We start from the raw sequence: 22,523 nt of genomic DNA on the forward strand, positions 1-22,523 counted from the left end.
AGGTGATTCTGATGCGGGTCAAGTGGAGGTCACACTGGTCTGCTGGGATAGACTGAAGTTAATATTGTTCAGGACGCCTAATGTCTCATTTTCACAGCACCTTCCACTCTCCAGTATACAGTTGTTACATGCCTGTCTCACCTCTAAACAGTAAGTTTTGGACTGGGATGGCATGTTGCTCCTTTCTGTGCCCCCTGGGCTCTGCACAGCGTAGGTGTAAGTGCTAGTCAGTGTTTGAGAGAGCGAATGAATGGAGGGTGAATGAATGGTTAGAAGAAGGATGAATGACTCTGGTTAGAAAAGGAATTTCAAGAGTTCATGATCTAGAAGGTGGGAATTTTCCAAAGACTTCCCCTGTGCCAGAGGGTTGTAGGAGGGACTGGTATTTCAGAGGTCGTGACGCGTTTGGTTGTCTGGGAAGGTGGCTGCTGCGCAGGCTGACCCAGGCGGGTGGGGGAGAAGCGGAACAGAGCGCAGAGGCGGCGCTGCCACCCACCCAGCTGCCCAACGGCGCGCTTCTCTCGGGGCGGCGCGGCCGTTGCCATAGCTACAGACACAGCCAACCGAGGAGGGGGCGGGCCCGGGCTACGTCATTCCCAGAGCGACGCTGCTCCTCGCCTCCCGCCTCTTTCGGGTGCGAGACCCTCCGCCCGCCTCCCCAGCTCTCCACCTGCGCGCCTTCCCTCCCCGCCCCGTCCCCTCCCCGGGCTCTGCGCCGGCGCGGTGCCCGCCGGGGCCCGAGGGGGAGCCCGCGAGGCGCATGCGCCGTGCGGGGACCGCCGCCGCTCTGGTGTCGCTGCCGCCGCCGTTGCAGCCGTTACCGCCTCCCTGCTGGCAAGTGTGGGAAGGAGGAGCTGAGGGCCACCGCCGCCGTTGCCGCCATGGGGGTGAGTGAGGGAGGGAGAGGAGACGCGAGGGCCGGGAGGGCTCCTCGCTTACCTCGTCCCCTGCGCCCCCATTGTTCCTTGAACCCCCTCTCACGTGACCCCCGAACCCCTCCGGCCTCACGTGACCCCCAGCCCCCACATGACTCGACTCCCCCAGGCTAAGTGTCCCGACGCCCGGCGCAGCCCGGGAATCTCCTGGGGAGCCCCGTCTCCGGGCCCCACCCCCTCCGGTGCCCCCCGCCTCTCGCGTCGTGCCCGCCCTTGCCTTCCTTTAGGACGTGTTATCTTCTTGGCCTCCCCTCTACTCCCGCGCGGTCCCTGGGTATCCCCCCCGCCCCCAGGGGTCACCCATCACCCTGCTGTCACCGGCTTCGCGGCTTCCCATATCCTAGGCCTACACTGGGTTGGAGGGAACCGAGGCCCAGAGAAAAGAAGGCACCCAGCCAAGGTCACACGGGCAGTGACTGGGCGCCAAACCCCGATTCAGGGCTCTCGAATCCCCGGCCGCCCGCCTCCCGCTACTCGGCTTCTCAGCGAAGCTGGTTTCCCCAGTCTCTTTCGAAATCTTTCCACCAGGTTCCTCCTGCTCCAAAAACATTCTGTTCCTTTTCGACAGAGGCCTGCCTTCAAGGCCTCCCAGATGCGCCGAAGTGGGTCTTATTACTTGGGTTGTTAGTAGTCTTCCTACTTCACGTGGCTTGGGGTGGGGAAGCTGTGCAGAAGGTGAGCAGGGGGACGATGGAGGAGTACTGGTGATGGCCCCAGCCGGGGATGGATAGTGACCACCTGTTTTGCACAAGGCAGCCTGGAGGTGCATTTTATGCCCTTCCTGGCATGTGCTGATAGAGGGTTGAGCAGAGGTTATCCGCATGTTTCTGTGAGATCACCTTCCTAAGTCCCAATTAGAGTAGCACCAGTCACTCTCCTAAAAATGTAACTGGCCCTCCCTGGTACCATGTATCTTAGTTTTTACATGAAATTTCCACCACCTTTAGGGAGTCCTGACTTTGGAGCCAGAGAGACCTCAGTTCCAGCCCTACCTTCCCTGGCTAGTGGCATGATATTGTGCCAGTGACCTGGCCTTTGTGGATTTGAATTTCCTCATCGATGTAATGAGAATGATGATACCTCCCCTTTAGGACAGATGTGAGGATAAAATCAGATAGTGGATGTAAATAGCTACATAGGTGCCTCTTAAATAGTGGCTGTTATTTTTGCCTGTATTCTCAGCCTTTAGTCATCTAAAATAGATTTGTGCTATTTTTAACTCATTGGGTTTGTCCCTACTATTATTAATCTAGATTTTTTTTCCTCTCCACTCAAATAGTTATTGACTGAATAAATCAACTTGTTAGACAAAAATAGTTGTCTTATCCATGTCAAAGCACTTTATGTAATCCATGTCAAAACGCATTCATCATGTTTCAACAAGGACTTTTGGATACTGTGTACTTCGTGTATAGAAAATCAAGTCTGGAAACCTTAGGCATATTTAACCTAGATTTTAGTGAAAGGTCCCAGACCCCAGGTCTTGTTGAAACTCAGTAAAATATTGAGTCCCTGGTATTACTTGGTAAACGTCTACCCAGCATCAGCCACTCCAGACTGAGCAGAAAACAAGAAGCATAACATGCCATGCTCGTGCAACACTTCCCCATTGGTTGAGTTGAAATAGCAGGCCTCAGAGATCCTGCGATCCTTGCTGCTTCCTTAAGGGCCCTGATCTTACTACTCATACTTCACAGATGTGTTTCTCAGAACAGCCCCTACCTAGTCTCTGCAAAAGAGAAATGGAATTTTCCTCCCTGAAGCAGAGCTGGAACCCCCTCATCATACTCATTCCTTATGGGTGGGGGCTGTGGACTCCCCACCTCAGTGTCAGGAGCGTCATGGTTCCTAATGGTCACCCTCCAGAAGAGGGCCCTGCTCCATTTGACAGCCTGACCACAGGCTGAGAGAGTGGCGTCAGACAGAGCACTGTTCAGAGTTCCTGCACCCTTGCTGCCACACGTGTTTTAGGAATTAGAATTTAGAGCTCTGTCTCCCTTTGCCAAAAACTGAGGGTTTTTTCCCCTGGATTCTGGATTCTTTGTGGGATGGAGGCATTGATACTGAAAACCTAAGGGTTGCCAAATCCTTTTTCTGAAAGGTGCCTCCTGCCCCCATCTGGGCGTTTGTTGTTTTTTAATTTCTATGTGTGACCCCTAGCAGTCGTGGAACTACTATTATGACTAGCAGTCAAAGAGATACTCCTTTGAGGGAATTCCCTGGTGGTCCAGTGGTTAGGACTCCACGCTCTCACTGCCGATGGTGCGGGTTCAATCCCTGGTCGGGGAACTAAGATTCCACAAGCCATGAGGTGCGGCCAAAAAAAAAAAAAAAAAAAAGAGAGAGAGATACTACCTTGATAGGAATAGCAAGGGGAGGAGTTTGACAGCTGCATGTGAAAACAACATTTATATCACACTTTGTAACAACAAGTGTCATACACATTTAACTGATGTAGTGGAAGGAGCATGGACTTTGGGGTTCAGACCTGGATTTGAATCTTGGAGGATTCATTCAACAGGTATGAACTGAACACCTGCTATTTGCTGAGCACTGGGTATACATCAGCAAAGAAAGCAGATGTGACCTCTCCTCTACCTCATGGAGTGTACAGTCTGGTGGGAGTGGAGGGAGAGGGTGGCCAGAAGACCTCTTTGAGAATCCTGTTCACAGGCTCTGTGACCCTGAAAGTTATCTAATCTCTCTGGGCCTGTTTCCTCATCAAAGAAGTAGGCAGGCATTCCTTGCTGAGTTATTGCAAAGATTGAAATAAATCATCTTTATTAAAGCACTAGCAGAGTGTTTATCGTTAGTAGGTCCTTGTAAACAGAAGTCCTTACAGTAAGGAATTTTTATATCTAGTACATTGTATCATTTTGTCCTTACAACAGTCCTGTGAGGTATAGGCATTGTTAGCCCCATTTTATGGATATGGAAATTGAGGTTCAGAGAAACTGAGTAACTTGTTGGAGAGAGAGTAAATAACTTGCTCAAAGTCACACAGCTATTAAGTGGAAAAGCTGAGAATCAAATGTGGGTCTCTTGACTCAAAATCCCACACTCTTTATTATATAAAGCTCCCTTGGGAAAGACACTTAACCACAATGAGCTTTACTGTTCACTGTGCTTATTTCCCATTTTAATTAGGAGAATTTTCCTGTGTCCCTGCAGGATAGTCTTACCTCCGCAAGGCAGGACAAAGCTAATTGGAACAGTAGGAGACTACTTTTCCTAGCGTGTGCTGGGTTTGAGGGAGGGCCCCTGCCTGTCTGGCCCCGCCTGCCGCAGCCTGCCTCATACCCCGTGTGCAGGCAGCCAAGCGCTTAAGGGGCTCTTTCGTTATCCGCAGTCTCTGGCCATGGCGGCCCCAAGCGTCACTGAGAGTCGCCTGGCTCACCTGTTCCCCTGCATGAATGAGCCCATGAATCTCCTGGAGGCCCGGACTTGGCCCTCCCGCTGCTTGTGCTTAGGAATTACTTACTTCTGGTGCTTAGAAATGAGATGCTGTGGAGGGAACCCACACTTCAGTGCTTTCTGGGTCCTGGGAGTCGCGCTTTCCTTCCAGCACCTCTGATCCCTCAGCTCTGTGCCGTAGAGCTAACGTGCAGGCTGGAGGCAGGCAGCTGGCACCGACTGGGATGGTGTGCTGGCTTCTGACCTGTCCTTGGCTGTTCTGTGAGGCCAGCAGTTGTGTTCCCATTTTCCTGGAGGTGGAGTTCCTTTCACACACGGCGGGTGGCAGGAGGAACAGTGGCCTGGCCTGTTTGATGCCAGAGCTCATATTCTTTCTGCCCCATTGCACAGCCCTGGCGACCTTCCGTCTCAAGTTTCCCTGTCCCTTACCCCTACCTCAGTGTGGACGTAGGGTCTGGGGTGGCGCTGTGCGGGCATGTCACGTCAGCTGTTACCGAGCCAGAAGGGTAATGAGAAGTGAATCACCAAGTGGCTGCCTTGAGGCTCCTGAGGTCTTGTCTTGACCTTACCTTGGCGGAGCTGAGAAGGCCTTGGACGCTGGTGTAGGCTCTCCCGGAGGGAGGCAGAGTGGCTGGTGGGACAAACACTGAATCTGCAGCCCAGCCCTGGGGTTGAGTCTCCCCTCTGCCGCTTACTCTCTGGGGAACTTCAAACAAGTCGCTCCAGCCCTTTGAGCCTCAGTTTCTTGTGTAAAGGGAGGTGATGGTTTCTGCCCTGAGAATTGAACCAGATAATGTTGGTGAAAGTGTTTTGCAAGATGAGTGTATCTCTCAGTGTTGTCTTGAAACCCAGATTCCCAGAGGAAAAAAGGTGGATGATCTAAAACCTCTTTGTCGTAGAGAGGGGCTAGTTCTGTCCCGAGATCCCAGTGTTATGAAGACAGTCTGTTCTCTTCTGTTTGTTCCTCTAGGGAGGTAAGAAATGGGCGCTAGCTCTCGGCTTTCTGCACAGTGCTCAGCCTGCAGATAGTAAACGCTGGTGCTGGGCGAGTCTATGCCTAGAAGGGCCATCCCTGTGAGTCCCTAGTATCTGAGCTCTTGCCTTCTGGTTGCTTGAAATAGGAGTTAAGCAGTGTCATGCCTTGAGGAACAGAGGGTAGAATTTATCCAGCAGCTGGGTATTCAGCTCACCGTTTCCTGGGCCAATCAGTGTCAGGGCTACTGTGGGATCGGAGGAGGCAAAACCTCTCTCCGGTGAGGTCAGGGAAGGGAGGGGTGGGGGCAGAAGAGGCAGTGCGGTTGGTAAAAAGCAGAGCCATCTTCCCAGTGCCTTTGGGGTACCTTCAGGACTCGGGCTGGGTGGGCAGGCACCTCCGGATGCCTGTGCTGCTCTGCTCCTCCTTGGGAGTGAGGATGGAAAGTGTCATTTATTGAGCACAGGCCATAGTAACCCTCATGGGCTTAATACTTCAAAGGAGGTATCAAGGGCCCTGCTCATCAGATGAGGGAAGGGGGCTCGAAGAATGGTTGTGTCTTATCCTAAGACCCGAAGGGAATAAAGGGCAGAAGGAGGCTTTGGACAAGGTCTGTTGGACCCCAGAGCTTGGGCTCTTTTCCCTGTGCTACCAGTTTTTACAAGAGGGTAAGAGGGTCCATTTAGATTTGAGAAAACCTCACGTGAGCCTCCAAACAGGATCTGCTCCATCTGGAGTTACAGGCGGTTTGCAGTTTGCTTCTCTGTGTAAGGACAGCCTCCCTTTGCTCCTCCTCTGTTGCCTGTGTGCCCTGCAACTTGGCTTTGCTGACCACGTGTCAGTATGGCCTCTGTCCCCAGATGAACCCCTTGGGGCCCTTCACTCTGCCCTGTCGCTACTAGGTGCTCGGTGTGTCTGCCACTCACTGGCTTTGGCTGAGCAGCCGTTTCTGGGAACAGCTCCGTCGCCTTAAGCCAGAGTGCCCAGCCCTAGCTTAGAAAGGAGACTCAGCTCCCGAAGAGGCTGCCCCCAGACCAGATCTTTGTTTTCTGAAGCCAGAATACACTGAAAAGGCTTACTGCATGAATTTATACTTAGAAACAGCTGTCAGCCGCTACCTCAGATGCCATCACCTGCCTGAAACCTGCCCTGAATGTGTCTAAAATTACTTGTTCCTACCTTAGGAGGGAATGAATGAGTGAATATTTATTAGGCAGCTGCTGGGGGGCCAGGCTCTGCTTCAGGTGTTGTCACGTGCTCTCACTGGGTCCTCACAGTGACCCAGTGGTCCCAAGGGTCAGTACTCTTCCTGATAGGGAAGCTGAGAAGTCTAGTGACGCTCCCAAGGTCTCATGACTGGGACGCGCTTGGGTCTTTCCTACCCTACCAAGCAGGATCCGGCAGCCAGGATCCGGAGTTTCTGCTGTGGATTGGGGACTGACCCTTAGGGTCTCCAAAGGGAAAGTCAAAGTCAAGTCTTTGGTCACAACCTTCCAGCCAACTTTGCTTTTCCCTGTTGCAGAGGAAGTCGAGCAAAGCAAAGGAGAAGAAACAGAAGCGGTTGGAGGAGCGAGCAGCCATGGATGCTGTCTGTGCCAAAGTGGACGCCGCCAACAGGGTGACTCTCCCCTCCTTCCTAGTCCCTTCGTCCTGGAACTGCAACTTGGTTTTCAATTTGATTTCTTTTGGCGCCACCATGTGGCAGAATTTGTTACTACGCATCCATACCTCTGCTGCCTCCTTGCTGCCGGGGAAAACTAGCCTGGCTGGCAGAGAGCTGCGAGGAGGGCCAGCGGATTGGCCCAGGCGTGCAGGGAAGTGTGGATTGAAGTGGAAGTGGCGTCTTCTCTCTGTGGGTCTCCTTCCTTAACACTAGAAGAGGGTCTGCAGAAATTTTTCCTAGGGTTTTGCATTTGGGGGAGGAAACCTCCCTGGTAAAATGTGGTATAGTTTTCTCATTCTTTCCTTCAAACATTTATTGCCTGCCCATGAGGTACCACAGGTTGTGCCAGGGATGCAGCAGCCTGGTTTCGAGGGGCCACAGTCGGGGGAGGAGTAGCTGAGATTCTGAGCACCCGGTGGGCCTGACTGGGAGTGGCTCAGCTTTCCAGTGGAACCAGAGAGATTCTGGTCACCCTTCCTGCCCCGGTTCATGTCCCAGTTTTTGTTATTCTTTTAGTCCACTCAGTAAACATTCACACTTACAAGGACGTGGCGCAGGGACATGATTTTTCATTTTGGGTTTTGACCAGGAGAGGTTAGTTGGGGGCCTCTCAAAAGTATGTGAGTGGGGTTTCCCTAGTGGCACAGTGGTTAAGAATCCGTCTGCCAGTGCAGGGGGCACAGGTTCGAGCCCTGGTCCGGGAAGATCCCACATGCCGCAGAGCAACTAAGCCCGTCTGCCACAACTACTGAGCCTGCACTCTAGAGCCCGCGAGCCACAACTACTGAAGCCCGCGCACCCTAGAGCCTGTGCTCCACAACAAGAGAAGCCACCACAATGAGAAGCCCGCACACCGCATCGAAGAGTGGCCCTGGCTCGCCACAGCTAGAGAAAGCCTGCGTGCAGCAACAAAGACCCAATGCAGCCAAAAATAAATAAATTAAAAAAAAAAAAAAAAAAGCTTATAGCATGTAGCCAAAACTAAAATCAGAAGAAAATGTATCATTAAAAAAAAAAAAATTATGGGAGTGGAGCAAGGGACCTGTCTTCTCTCTTGGGTCAGGTGGGTGCTGAGTAGGTTTTATGCCCAGAGGCCAGTCTTAGAATTAGGCAGTAAAGTCTCTTCTTACCCCATCAAATGAAGCTAAAACCCTGTTGGGCCTTCTTCCCAGAGCCTCCCTCCTACGTGTGATTTCAGAGCTGAGGCAAATGGAGGGTCCGTATATAAGGGCGGCTCCTGGCCCTGGGAGCTGAGCCTCCACTGGGTCCGCACAGCGCGGTACTTCCGGGTGGAGCCTGTGACTCTGCTAGGCGAGTGTTTGTGCTACTCCTCTTTTCTTTCCCTCCGCAGCTTGGAGACCCGTTAGAGGCTTTCCCAGTGTTCAAGAAATATGATCGGAATGGGTGAGTGTTCAGCATTCCTAACTTGTCTCCTTGAGTCTCTTCAGGAATTCACCTTTCCAGAGTAGGCTTCCTCAGACCCAAATTGTTTCATTCTTCGTTAATGAAAAAGCAGAAAAGATGGCTAGTACCCTGTTGATATAAAATCCCCCAGTTAGGGAGACAAAGGAATCTGCAAATGAGCAAAGATTGCCTAATCTCAGACTGATGTCTCTGTGGGACTTGTTATTCTCTCCGACGAAGAACCATAGAGCTGAAACAAACGTGAAAAATCAAGTTTGGGCCGACTCATCTGGGAAACCGAAGCTCCGAGAAGCTGAATGAGATGTCTGAGCTTATGGAGTTTCTCCCTGACTGCAGGGCGCAGCTTTTAATTCCCAGTCCAGCGTTCTTTCCCTGGGTCTATAGTATAATTGTTAAAAGCCACTTACTGGCTTTGTGACCCTGGACAAATTACTTAACTTCTCTGTGCCTCAGTTTTCAAATCAGAAATGGGTACCTTCCTCATGGAGTTGTCAGGAGGATTAGATGTAAAGTGTTAGTGCCTGGAACATACGAAAGGCTAGGTCAGTGTTAGTTGTTATTACTACTGTTCTTTTTACTAATCCAGTTCACTGCAGAATCGAGACTAAAGCCCCCTTCCACTCTCTGTTCCTTTGGTTTGTAAAATAGGTAGCATTATCTGTCTTACCCGAGATGCTGTTGGCTGAGGGAAAAACAGGGGCTATGATTTTACAGAATCATTGCTATGGGTCTGAATCATAACAGTGCCTCTTATTAACTGTATTTGGTTAAGTCAACATATTCTTCAAGCCTCATTTTTTATCTGTTAAATGGAATGATGATGCCAAACTTGCAAGGTTGTTTTAAGGAGGAAAGAAACTATATCCAGCTCTGTAAGTTGCAACTGGTGTGAGTATTTTAATGAGCAAGATAAGACAAATGTAAATGCATGAATTATGAAGGAAGGACTATAGTAGGTAATACTACATTTGCCTTTCATAGCTGTGTCTGAATTTCATAGTATCATATTAATTAATTCTGTCTGTGATCAGATGCATTATGGTTCCTCCAGAAGCTTTGTCATCATTCAGCCTCTGGGAAGTCCTTTGACATAGTTCAGAGATTCCTCACTGTGATCTCTCTCAGTGTTCCCTATCCCACATTCCCACTGACTTCCAGAAATATGGACCAGCTCTGAAGCAGGCATTGCCAGCTGACTCTGGGCTCATTTGGTACCTGGAATTGTGTGTGATTTGTGTGGCTGTGATCCTACTTTTTCATGTACTTAAGGAACTCAGATTAGTGGAGAATTTATACTTGCAAACCAGCCTTGAGAAAATTTATAGCTAAGACAGTTGCAGTGCTGTGTGTGGGCATTTCTGACCACTACGTGGTCAGTACTTGGAAAGAAAGGAAGGCTGTTCAGAGCCAGGAAGTTCTGAATTCACAAGGCCACACACATGTGCAGCTCATATGACATACCAGACAGCAGAGGTGACCATGGATTCCAGTGGTGATGTCTTCTGAGGAGTCGAGTCAGTCCTTTCAGAATGTGGCACTACCTGGAGAATATGATTTCACAGTCTGGCCAAGGAGTTTAACTGTAATTTATTTAATTCATTTAGACCTAAATAGCAGATTGAGGGAGCTCCCTGGCGGTCCAGTGGTTGAGACTTGGCACTTTCACTGCCGCGGCCCAGGTTCGGTCCCTGGTCGGGGAGCTAGGATCCCGCAAGCCACGCGGTGTGGCCAAAAAAAAAAAAAATAGGTCGATACCTGAACACCTACATCATTCATTAGTTTAGGAAAACAGAGCATCGGGGTGAATCCCGATCTACCCTGTTTGATCAGCTGAGAGCACCCACTGTGTCCGCAGAGGAAGCAGTGGGCAGGACTCCTCAGGGGGATGTGGGCCATAGTCTTCTTGAAGGGCCTGAGGTCATCCAGCTGCTTTTGCTGGCAAGATTGGTAGATAAGAAGGAAGAGGTCCCCTGGGAGCCCAGTGAAGACTTGATTCCAAATGAAAGCAACAGGAAAAATGCCTAAGGGCGGGAATTGAGGGAACAGAGAGGACTCCGGTGTTTATAACAAACTACAGAAGAGAGGGTGGAGAGAGCAAAGAGCTGGCAGAGAGGGACCGAAGTTTACAAAGTGCTGAGTCTGATAAGGGCTGTGCAGGGAAGGCAGGAAATGGGGCTTGTGGTCAGGGTGGTGGGCTGGTGATGACAGTTGTTAATCTCGGCTTGAACAGCCTAGTTCCTTCACAGGCACCTTCTGTAGTCACATCCGGGCTCGGCTTTTCTCTGTAGATTAACTGAGACCAGGCGGGCCTCGTTGTCAGGCTGTCAGGGCAGCGGGTGGTGCCGGGCCTGTAGCCGCCTCCAGACGCCTCCTTTTCCTCTTCTCAGGTTAAATGTCTCCATTGAATGTAAGCGAGTGTCTGGCCTGGAGCCGGCCACCGTGGATTGGGCCTTCGACCTGACCAAGACCAATATGCAGACCATGTAAGCACGCCCTCTCGGGCAGGGAGCCTGGCCCTCCTCTCCAGAGTCCCTGTCCTGACTGACCCCCACCCCCCACCCCTGTCTCCCAGGTATGAGCAGAGCGAGTGGGGCTGGAAGGACAGAGAGAAACGCGAGGAGATGACGGATGACCGAGCCTGGTACCTCATCGCTTGGGAAAACAGTTCGGTTCCCGTAGCCTTTTCTCACTTCCGGTTTGACGTGGAGTGCGGGGATGAAGTCCTGTACTGGTAGGGGCCCTGGCCTAGGGGTGGGCGCGCGGGGAGGAGGCACCCCAGCCAGTGGCAAAATCCAGCACGCCCATCTGGGTCTGTGGCAGGCCTCGCAGCCGCTCCACACTCACTCTGCTTTCCTCCCCCAGCTACGAAGTGCAGCTGGAGAGCAAGGTGCGGCGGAAAGGCCTGGGGAAGTTCCTCATACAGATCCTGCAGCTCATGGCCAACAGGTGAGGGCCGTCCGTGCACCGCTCAGCTGGGAGGAGCGGCCGCTGAGGCATCCCCCGTGGGGGACAGGGCTCACGGGACTGTTCTGGAAGAAAGGTGTCTAGAACCCTCTCAGTAAGCGTCTCTCTGCCCTGCCATGACTCCAGATTTTGTACACTGGGCTCAAGGAGGCAAGCACCTCTGAGTGCCTGTTCCGCGCCTCAGTAATGGGGCGCAGAGAGGACCTGGAGGGGAAGCCAGTCAGGTGGGGGCCTGATCAGCCCTGTCACAGAGGGCGGCACCCAGTGCTGTGGGTGCCCAAGGCAGGCTAGAGTCGGGCCTCAGGAATACTTCTTAGGAGCAAACGGGAGACAGCAGGCAGAGACACGAGAGAGCAAGCGGGATTTAGCACCTGTTTCTCTTTCTGGAAGGTTCTCTCTGCTTCCTTCTCAGCACACAGATGAAGAAAGTTATGTTAACGGTATTTAAGCACAATCATGGTGCCTACCAGTTCTTCAGAGAAGCGCTGCAGTAAGGAGCTGGGCCCCGGTGTGGGACCCTCTGGGTGGTAGCAGCTGCCTGCCCCAGCGTCTTTTCCCCCATCCTGGCCCCATTCGTCCTGACATTGAGCTCTCGGTTCTGAGGTCCTTGGGGTTGGCAACTGGGGAGATGGTGTGGGAGCGCCTGTGGCTTGGTCCCCTGCCCTGCTCCTGAACCCTGACTCCTGGGGAGGAAGGCAGTCAGCTGCCCATAGCCAACCCTTTCCTCCTGCCTGCCTGCAGATTTGAAATCGACGACTCTTCCCCAAGCATGTCCGGTTGCTGTGGGGAGGACTGCTCCTATGAGATCCTGAGCCGGAGGACCAAGTTTGGGGACAGCCAGCACTCCCATTCGGGCGGGCACTGTGGTGGCTGCTGCCACTGAACTCCCAAGCTCTCTCCAAGGCCTGTTCTCTCCCCGGTTTCAAGCCGCTTGCCAGGTGCCCTCAGAGCTGTGGCCTCCTCAGCCCCAACCCTGGGGAGGAGTGGTCCGCGCCGCCCCTCCTGCTCTCTCCTAGAAGAGCAGGGTGCCGGAGGGAGCAGAGAGGAGAGGATGCTGCCGGAAGAGCCGGCGGAGGCCGGGGCACGAGGCGCATCCTCTCACGGTGGCTGCCTTCTCACTCGGCTCTCGGCCCTGAGCGTGGGTTCTCCGACTTCCCTACAGCTGGATTCCTGACAAGCCCCCCTCCCCGCCACACACACTGCTGGCCAAATGGAGTGTTTATTCCCACCTTCATGAAAGTCCTGGAGCCCTGGGTCAGGGTCTGGCTGGTTCCCAAAGAGGAATGGGCTCGGTGTAAGATGTGGGCGTAGAGAGAGTCTTCAGAGAGACTCCTGTTTCATGGATGGGACGCTCCAGTGGAGACCTCAGGAAGGTCTTTTGTGCCACGACACAGGGAATCAAGGGAGCTCTTTCTGGCTGTGCCTTCGTGGATCCATTTAGAGTGGAGTCATCCCAGGGGACCAGCCGACTCTGGGAGAAAGGCTGCCCACCTCTCCCCATTGCTGTCAGTGAGGGGCCGAGAGGACCAGGAACAGGTGTGAATGGGGTCTGCCGTGGGGACTATGGCTTCTCCGGGCTTTGGGACCTGGCTGCACCCTGAGCTTAACCTCTGGATCTCATGGCAGTGACTCGAGATTTTTATTCACAGAAAAGAGCTGGAGCCCTGCCTGCTCTTCTCCGTCACCTCTCACCACTGTTTCTTCCCCTGCCTCTCACCCCACTCGATACCCCTGTTCTTACTCTCAAGGGGGAATAACATCAGGGAGCCCCTTGTCTTCCCCCAGAAGGCCCCTTGCTCCTGCCGTATTTAGTGCCGTTTCCTCTCATATCTTGGTGCTGTTAGCTCTCTGAAGGTGGGTACCCCCCACCGCCACTCCCCCCTTTGGAGAGCCCCCAGCCAGCAGCAGCCCCTTCCTGCACTCCCCAGCCTGGCCAGACGCTGCTCTTCTCTCTGGTGTCACCTGTGGCGGGCGGGGGCGGGGGCGGGAGAAGCTTCCTCTCCCCTCCCGGGATAGAGAGGGCGCAGGGTCAGAGCTTAAACTTGCCCTCATCCCCAGGCCGTATACCCTTCCAGGGAAGAAAATGACCAAATCCTTATCCAGGAAGAAGCACCTACCGCCTCCCCTTGGACAACCTTGAGCTCTGCCTTAGGGAGCGTCTCAAAGGCTCTGCCTTTGCGAGGTTGTTCCGGAGGAGGTCTGTCAGTCCTTCCGACCTCGGTCTGCTCACGCCCCACCCTCTGCCCTGACTCAGGCTGCCTGTGCCGGCCATCTCCCCGGTCTCCTCTCCCCGGAGCTGTTCTCGCCTCTCCCCCAGGGTCCCGCCTGTGCCGGGCCTGTGCGCACAGCCTCTCCGCTGAGTGCTCCGTGTTGCTCTTGACCTGCCAGCGGTGGACGTGGCACTCCCTTGGAGAGGGCCTTGCAGCTTTACACTGGAATAAGCCCACCTTTGCCCCTACCCTGCTGACTCCCAGGAGATTTTACCCAAGGGGGAGAGTCTTCATTGCTGGAAGGGCATTGGAGGGCTCCTTCCAAGAATCATGGAATGACAGAATCGTATTTAGGAAGAGCTTTTCCTCTGATCCCTGCTGTCTGTCAAAGGACAGAGAGTGATAAATATTTATTGTCTTAGATCATGGATTTCTGATACCTCCCACCGAAGGGGACCAAAAGGGACCCCAGCGTAAATCCCACATAAACGGAGTTAAGTGTGCGTGTCTCCCCTCATTGGACACCTGGCACCGAGCCCCATTGGTAGATGGGTACTTGGTGTTGGGCCCTGCTTGTCCAGCCGCCTGTGCCACTTCCCAAGGGCTGCTGGGGGCTCTGGCTGGGTGGGGAGGCGCTGCCTGAGACCCGCAGGTCACCCTGTTGTTGGTGTTGAGTCCATTCAGTTCTCAACCTTCAGTCTCTCCATTTCCCCAAGGTCTTGGTTTTAAGAAACATAGCAGGCCTTTTGTACCAGGCTTTTTGGTTTGTGTGGGGCATGTTAAAATATTAATTTTGAGATTTGTTTTTTAGTTGTATCCACCCTATTTCAGGTTATTTTCATTGATGTCAGATGTGTATATGACATGTGTATGGTTCTTTTTAACCCTTCCTGGTTTGTTTGGTTTTGTTTTTAGAGGAAACTGAAGATAAACTTCTTGATATATATATATATATATATATTTTTTTTTTTTTTTTTTTCTTTAGCAACTTGTTATCACTGGAATCAAAGGGAAAAAGTGATCTCTTTTTGCATTGGTTGTATTTGTATGTCACAAATAAAAGACACTTTGTTCAGCTGCTGGGACGGCTTCCTGCTGCTGGGGTGCCATCGGCAGCGTGGGCTCAGACCATCCCAGCGTTGGGCCTAAACCCTGGGGGACACATAGCTGTGACGCCCCACACCTCTTCCTGTGAAGGAAGCTTTGGGCTGAGAAAACCTCAGGGTGTCTGGGGCGAGGAGCCAGAGATGGGAACTGAGACCGAATGCATGTGTTTGTGCCACTTCCCAAAAGCCCTGGGTAGAGGTCACAAGTCTTCTCCTGAGGGGCACCTGCTCCGCCGCTGGAGAGAGTCCCAGGCCAGGCGTTGTGACATTGGACATATGTGGGTAAAGGTAAATTCCAGAACACTTGTGTGGGAGTTGAATAGACGAGAGTGTTGGTGACTCTTTCCTCCCTTTTACTTTATTGGGTTCCTCAGAATATTCTGTGTCTCTTAAAAAGACTCCAGCCCCCTCTTCCCTCCACTCACAAAAGACGAAGGCTCAAAGGAAGGGTAACTCATGTCAGGCCTGACAGGGCAGGAAAGTTATGAGCTGGGGGAGGCTCTGGCCCCTCGAGTGTGACAGATGGAGCTGTGCACTTCTCTCCCAGGCCCGTGCCTGGCCCGGGGGAGCCGGGAGCAGAGGCAGGAAGTGGGCCGGGAGCCAGGGCTCAGAGCGCTTCCTGTGGACACTGGAGGGGCCAACCTCCTTGTGCTTCTGCTTGGTGGTCACATCTGCCGGAAGGTGGAGAGGGCGGCCGGGATGGAGCCCCAAGCCCTACTGAGTCTTCGAGCTCTGGTGGGGCAGTGATCTGGGGAAAGAGGAGCAGGGTTAACAGCTGTCTCGTGGGTGCCAGCATGTTGTGGCCTCAGCCTCGTGGGTGGGGACACAGCCAGGGTTTGTGCAGCTGCCTTACCTTGGAGGCGTGAAGAAAGGCCTCCCAGTCCTTGGGAAAGGAGAGAGCATTTCAAATGCTGGCGAGTCAGAATCATTCAACAGACGTCTCCTGTGAGGGAATTCTGCCCCCTCCCCACCCCAGAGCTCTTTGTTCCTTGAAGGCTGTCTTAATCCCAGGCAGGAATTCCTTGGAATGACCATCCTCTTGCCGCAGGGTGAATGGCCAGAGCCAGAAGGATTGGGGGCCCTTCCTTCCCCGCTGCTGGCCCCATCTGCGCCCTCCACACCACCTTCCTACGTGGCGGGCTCCCTCTTGGGTCCTCTGAGGTGGCTGCCCCCACCCCTCCCTCCACCTGCAGCTCAGACTTTGTCACTCAAGCGGCACTGGCTGGAACGCCACCCCGTCAGTGGCGGATGGAACAAGAGGCACAGTGGCTGGACCAGAGGGCCTCAGTTTTGGTCAGAGCCTGAGATGGTCTGAAAGGGACTGCGTTTCCCCAGTGTGAGAAACCTGGTCGCCAGACGTTTCTACTGGCAGGCCTTGAAAGTGGTCAGTTCAAACACAGCAGGTGTATTCTAGTTTTTTCTGCTTTTCCCTCTCCAAGTGCAACAGGTCGTTTCTCTACCGCTTGAGGTCAAGGGTCTGGGACTGTAGGGGAGGTGCTGCAGAGGCGGCTCGGAGACTGGACAGCCCCATGCAGGCGCGTTGTTACTTGGCTGCGGCGAGGAAGGAAACTGGCATTTGGTGATTCCCTGCTCCGCCAGCAACCACTCACACTTGATCTTCATGGTGCTGGGTGCCAGGGCAGGATCTGCATCCGCCTGCAGTGCCCTGGCACATGGTCATGCCCCCGGACAGGATGTTGTTGACATCCAGGTCCTTGTGGATGTCGATGTCACCCTTCACGATGCAGTCGTGGGTTGTCTTGTTGGTCCTGGTGGGCTCCATGCCTGGTCTTGAGGTCCTGTCTTCCCTCTCAGGGCCTGGCCAGTAGGGGCGCTTTCTCCTGAGAGAGGCCTGCCTTCTCTCCCATGCAAGGGGCTGCCCAGAAAGACGGGGACTGGAGTTGAGAAGGTCAATATCAAGGCATGTCCGCCCTGCGGAAGCAGAGACTCACCCACGGTGGAGGGCTGGAAGAGGGTCTTAGGACAGGGGTGGGGCCAATGGTGATGACCTGCCTTCTCCAAGGGAGGAGGAAGCAGCCACAGTCATCTCATGCTCAAAGTCCAGGGCCACAGACCCCAGCTTTCCCTCCATGTCCCCGCATGATCTCCTGCCAGAGCCCTGGCTCCAAAGCCTGCAGCCCAGCTTAGCCCCCTCTGACCCAGGCCCTCTGAATCCCATCCCTGCCCAGGGTGGGAGAGCAGCCCCCGCGGGGGCCCCACTGCCACGTGCGCATGTGCACGGTTTCTGCAATGCCTGGATCCTACCTGTGCAGGAGACAAGGTGAACATGAAAGCCTGTCCTGGGGCTTTCGGGATCCCTGCTCTAAGAAGATGAACGTCTGCTACAGGCTGGCAGGGAAGGGCTGCCCTGTGCTCAGGGTAGGCCACCCCAAGGTTGGAGGGAGGAGGACCTGAAGGAAAGGGACCAGGTGAGAGGGCTTGGAGCCGCTGGCAGAATGGGATTGGGGGGTGCAGCCATGAGCCAAGGTGTGAGAGCCGACCTGGAGGTGTCTGCAGCTGCCCGCGGGTGCCACCTGCCCTCCTCCTCACCAGGACCCAGGAGAAGGTTGGTGCGCCACGCCCTGTGCTGCTGGGTGGTTCTGACCTGGCACAGGAGGGTGCTATCGTGGGGAGTGGGCCAGAGGGTGCCTCATCCACCCCAGCCCCTCACCAGTGGTGACAAAGAAGTAGCCGCACTCAGTGAGGGTCTTTATGAGGTCGTCAGTGAGGGTCTTTATGAGGTCGTCAGTGAGGTCCCGGCCCTCCCGGCCCAGGCGCTGGGTGGCAAGGGGCAGCACACAGTCCTCAGATGGGGTGCTGCCACCCCCAGGGTCCAGCATGATGCGTGGGGGGTGCGTTACACAGGGGCTTCAGGCGGAGCTGGGGAGGGGGCGCCAGGAAGTGGCCTGTACTCCTGGGGCAACCCGTGTCCTGAATGCTGGATACAAGGAACAGGAGGGACGGGGACATGGCAGGAGGGGTGTGGGGATCAGGGATGGGGCTCTCAGGTGCTGGGCCTTAGGGCCCTCTGGGGGTCTGGCTGTGAGATGGGGTGTAGAGAGCAATGAAAATTTATGGGGGTTCGCCCAGGGCTGGAGGTCAGACGTCAGGAGTCCAGAGGTGGAGAGGGGGCCCAGGGTTTGGAGTAGTGAGTCCAGGCTGGGGGCCCAGAAGTCAGAGGGCTCTGGACACGAGGTTACAGCACAGTAGGGGTGAGACTGGGGGCCTGGTCCTCACTGGTGCGGCCAGAGGCATATAGCCTCAGCACAGGCTTGGATGTCACCTATGTGGCAGGAAGGTTCAATGTCTTGAGCATGACCTGAGCGGTCCTCATCTTGCTGTTGGCCTTCGAGGTGAGGGGGGCCTTGATGACCAGTGCCCAGTGCTCCTCCCAGGCCACGCACAGCTTGTCGTAGAAGCTGTGGTGCAGATCTCCGTGTCGTCCTAGTTGGTGATGATGCCATGCTCCGTGGGGTACTTGAGCAAAAGAATGCTGCACTTGCTCTGGGCCTCTTGCCCACATACGAGTCCTGGTCCAAGCCCATCATGATGCCCTGGGGAGCTGGGGAAGGAGACCTTGGGTGTGCTGGGGGGGGGGTCATCCAGCCCAGCAGCCCTCCCCTTCTGTGGGTCTCCAGTTTACCTATCTGTACTATGGAGTAGGGGCAGTGGCAGGCAGACTTGGAGACCTGAGTGCCGTGACTGCACGGGTGTGGGGGACCTTCCCCAAGCCAGCACCATAGTCACACCCGAGCTGGCTCGTCACACTTGGCCGCTGGCTGTGGGCTGCAGGCAGAAAGGGGTTAACTACCACCTGGCTCCAGGTGGGCACCCCGCACCCCAGCCCACAGCCTCCTTGTGCCTTGGCAGCTGCACCTTTCCAGCCAGCTGCGGGATGCCTAGGCCAGGACAGCTGAGTCCCCCTGGGGAGGGCAGCACCCCAGCCCTGCCCCCTGCCCTCACCCTCCCATGTTGCTCCGCCCCCGACAGCTGTGTCCTGGCCTGCCCTGGATGTCTGGCTCCTGGTGACAGCTGTGCCCCAGGAAGAGCAGATGCCCCTTTGGGACCCTGCTCCGTTCCTGTTCCACCCCCGCCCTGGGGGATCTTTGCTCCTTGTTGAGTACAACCCAGACCAGGGCCGGCTCTTCCTAACCCTTTCTCCCCTTTTTTGCGTGAAAGCCCCCATTTTTAATTTCTCTGTGTGACCCTTAGCAGTTATAGAACTACTATTGTGACTGGCAGTAACAGAGATACTACTTTGATAGGAATAGCAGTTTCACAGCTGCATGTGAAAACAACATGTCACACTTTATAACAACAAGTGTCAGTTACATTTAATTGATGTAGTGGAAGGAGCATGGACTTTGGGGTTCAGACCTGGATTTGAATCTTGGAGGATTCATTCAACAAGTATGAACTGCGTACCTGCTGTTTGCTGAGCACTGGGTATACATCGGCAAATAAAGCTGATGTGACCTCTCCTTCACCTCATGGAGTGTACAGTCTGGTGGGAGTGGAGGGAGAGGGTGGCCAGAAGACCTCTTTGAGAATCCTGTTCACGGGCTCTGTGACCCTGAAAGTTATCTAATCTCTCTGGGCCTGTTTCCTCATCAAAGAAGTAGGCAGGCATTCCTTGCTGAGTTATTGCAAAGATTAAAATAAATCCCCTCCCTCTTCTTGAACCCTCCTCTTTGGACACTGGGCTCTTCCTGAGGCTCTACAAGGGCGTCCTGCTGCTACCCCCACCATAGGGAGACAGTCCCCACCGGCCTACAGAGAGGCAGCAGCTGCCCTCTGCGGCCTGGGAGGGGTCTCTTCACCCTATAGCCCCGGGGCTCAGTGCCCAGCACTCACTTGACGTGCCAGGAGGGGAGTTCAGGCCAGTGGGGAGACTGGAGACCCCTAGCTCAGGTTCAGACCAGCTCTGTGTCAGATGGTCTGTGAGGTGGCAAACTCCAGAAGGTGTGTGTGTTTGGGGTGGGGGGTCAGGTCTGACCCCCTCCCTAGGTCTCACAGCTCCATATTTGGAGAGAGCAATGGTTGAGCCAGAGCCTTTAATGGACGGGGACCAAGCCAGGGGTGGGGTCACCTGGTGTTTCTCTAACCCATGTATGGCCAGTAGGTTCTGGGGGTCAGCCCTGGGATGGGGCATCTGGGATCTTCCCAGTCCATATATGACCATCAGGGACTGGGGGCCTGGATTGTGACACTGGTCTCAGGAGTAAGGACCAGCTCCTCCACCCATCCCCAAGGCTTGGGATCTATTCCTACTGCTCCATTCAGGGAAGGGGGTGGGGTCGGGGGGACAGCTTGGGCCCTTGGGTCAGAGCCAGGACCCAGGCTGGGATCTCTAGGCCTCATCATGACGCAGGAGAGACTCCCAGCAATGCGAGCGTAGTGGGCAGTCCTGGGGTAGGAGAATGAGGTCCCCATCCTTGCAGACAGCACAGCAGTTGCCAGGGTGTTAGAAGAGATCCCTGCCTCCCAGAGAGTCTGTCACCCACAGGGCAAACTTCCCTCCCTGGACCAGTGAGCCCCCTTCTCCATGCTTGCTTATTCTCTTTTTTTTTAATAAATTTATTTATTTTATTTGTTTATTTTTGGCTGCGTTGGGTCTTTGTTGCTGCGCGCGGGCTCTCTCTAGTTGCGGCGAGTGGGGGCTACTCTTCATCATGGTGCTCGGCCTTCTCATTGCAGTGGCTTCTCTTGTTGCAGAGCACGGGCTCTAGGCGCGCAGGCTTCAGTAGTTGCGGCTCGCGGGCTCTAGAGCGCAGGCTCAGTAGTTGTGGCGCAAAGGCATGTGGGATCCTCCTGGACCAGGGCTCGAACCCGTGTCCCCTGCATTGTCAGGCAGATTCTTAACCACTGCGCCACCAGGGAAGTCCCAATGCTTGCTTATTCTAATGCCAAAAGAAGTGCCCAAGAGACTGCCCTCATGATCCAGTGGTTAAGACTCCGCATTTCCACTGCAGGGGGCGCAGGTTCGATCCCTAGTTGGGGCAGTAAGATCCTGCATGCTGCAGGGTGTGGCCAAAAAAAAAAAAAAAAAAAGTGCCCAATGTGCAATATTGGAAAATGCAGCAGAAAAAGCCCATTTTCCTGCCATCATCTAGAGAGCACTGCTGTTCACAACTTGTGTGTGTCCTTCCAAACTTCTATCTCTGCGTATCTATTTCCCTAGGGATGTTTTCTTTGTTTTAGAAAAACAAGATCCTATCACACATTATGTTTTCCTTGCTTTTTTCTTATCTGTTTTAAAACTTTTTTAACTGAAGTGTAATAGGCATACAGAAAAGTGCACAAGTCGTGAATGTCCAGCCACTCATGATGGAATTATCACGGTGGACGCATTCTTGTAACCAGCCCCCAGAAGCCCCCTCGTGCCTCTCCCAATCCTATGCCCTCCCTCTTCCCCCAGGATTCCCACCACCCGACTCCCCGCCCACCACAATGGCTTAGTCCTGCCTGCAGTTGCACTTTATACAAACAGGACCACACAGTCTGTGCTCTTGGACATCTGACCTCTTCTGCTCAACATTACGTTTGTGGGAACCATCCATGTTGCAGCTGTAGTTTGTTCATTTTCACTGCTGTATAGTGTTTCATTATATAAAATATCACCTGGGTTCACTGCTCTCTTGTTGATGGACTGTCCCTAGTTTTGGGGAGGGGTGGGCTGCTGGGGGACTGGGGAGAGAGCAGAGACGTTGGTATTAATCCAGCTGCCTTATTTAACCTCTGCAAGCCTCCTGCCTCCTCTCTGACGGGAGTTCTGAAAGAAGTCACATCACAGGGGCCACGAGGAAAGCCCTGGAACAGAGCACAGGGGTACCTGCTCGACAAACATTCACTCTTTTTCCTCCAGACGCAGGCAGAGGAGAGGAACATGAGATTCCTCAAGGGAGTAACCCAGGGAACCACAGAAAGGCCATCCCTTCCCAAAGCCTCTCCAGGGCTCTTGCCTGGCAGTGCTCTAATCTGGGCGTTATTACTTTGTTCACAGGACAAAAGCCTGACAAAGCCCCCGTAGGGCTGCAGGGAGGTCCCTGTCCCTTCATTCTCCCAGGCGCAGGCAGCTGGGGTCTGGGCCTCCCAGCCCTGTGTGCCTAGGCTATGCCCCTTGGGACGTGGGGGGAGGTGCTTAGAAGCATCTGTCCTGGGCTGTTTGCATCTGTCTTGGGCTGTTTGCCAGGGCCCAGGGCAGGGTGAGGGCAGGGGGCCTGGCAGCTGGCAGTGAGGGTGGACCAAGACTGCTGGACATTAACAATACCCACAAACAGGGTGGGGGAGATGGGGAGGGGTGGAGAAGGGCCCTGAATGGCTCAGGGCCTGGGAGCCCACCTCTCCAGAAGAAGCTCAGGCACAGACCACCCTTTGGGGCACTCTGGGTCCATTCCCACCTTTCTGTGAGTACCCCCCTTCTCCCATGGGGCCAAGGCTTCTCCTCCAAAGCCCCTGTTTTCCGGGTCTCTTGCCGCCTCACCTCATCCCCATCCCCTTTAGCAGCCTTTGATGCTATCAACCACAATATCAAAACTGGAACTGCTAGAACTTCTCCCTCTTGGCGGTAACTTTTGTGGTGGTTAAAAGCATGGGTTTTGGAGTGGATAGACCTGCCCTGGAATCCTGGCTAGGCAGCCTTGGAGCTGTGTGACCTTGAGCAGGTCATCCAGTTCTCCAGGCTTATTTCCTCATTTGTAAAACATTTGAAATAATAACAGCATCTCCCTTGTGACATTGTTGTGAAGGTGGAGTGAGATTATATAGGTAAGGCCTGGCTCAGTGGCTGGCCCCTCACCCCCTTTCCTGTTCTCCTCTACCTATTGTTCAGTC

The 22,523-nt window shown here is 54.1% G+C and overlaps 1 protein-coding gene across 4 annotated transcripts; it reads left to right on the plus strand.

Annotated features, from left to right (window-relative positions):
* The first annotated feature begins 607 nt into the window (after positions 1–607).
* NAA40 (N-alpha-acetyltransferase 40, NatD catalytic subunit) lies at positions 608–14,493 on the plus strand. Of its 4 annotated transcripts, XM_061201933.1 has the most exons (8): positions 609–887; positions 6,845–6,940; positions 8,337–8,389; positions 10,798–10,893; positions 10,983–11,141; positions 11,273–11,356; positions 11,787–11,864; positions 12,116–14,493. In XM_061201933.1, exons 1-8 carry the CDS (start codon positions 882–884, stop codon positions 12,255–12,257), a joined length of 714 nt encoding a protein of 237 aa, XP_061057916.1. In that variant the 5' UTR covers positions 609–881; the 3' UTR covers positions 12,258–14,493. The 4 variants fall into 4 exon arrangements, with proteins under 4 accessions (XP_061057918.1, XP_061057916.1, XP_061057915.1 ...); XM_061201935.1 differs by lacking the exon at positions 8,337–8,389 and having other exon boundaries at positions 608–887; XM_061201932.1 differs by lacking the exons at positions 609–887; positions 6,845–6,940 and adding an exon at positions 6,948–7,174.
* Positions 14,494–22,523: the final 8,030 nt, after the last annotated feature.

Source organism: Eubalaena glacialis, chromosome 10 (assembly GCF_028564815.1).
Source record: "Eubalaena glacialis isolate mEubGla1 chromosome 10, mEubGla1.1.hap2.+ XY, whole genome shotgun sequence".
NCBI classification, from domain to species: Eukaryota; Metazoa; Chordata; class Mammalia; order Artiodactyla; family Balaenidae; genus Eubalaena; species Eubalaena glacialis.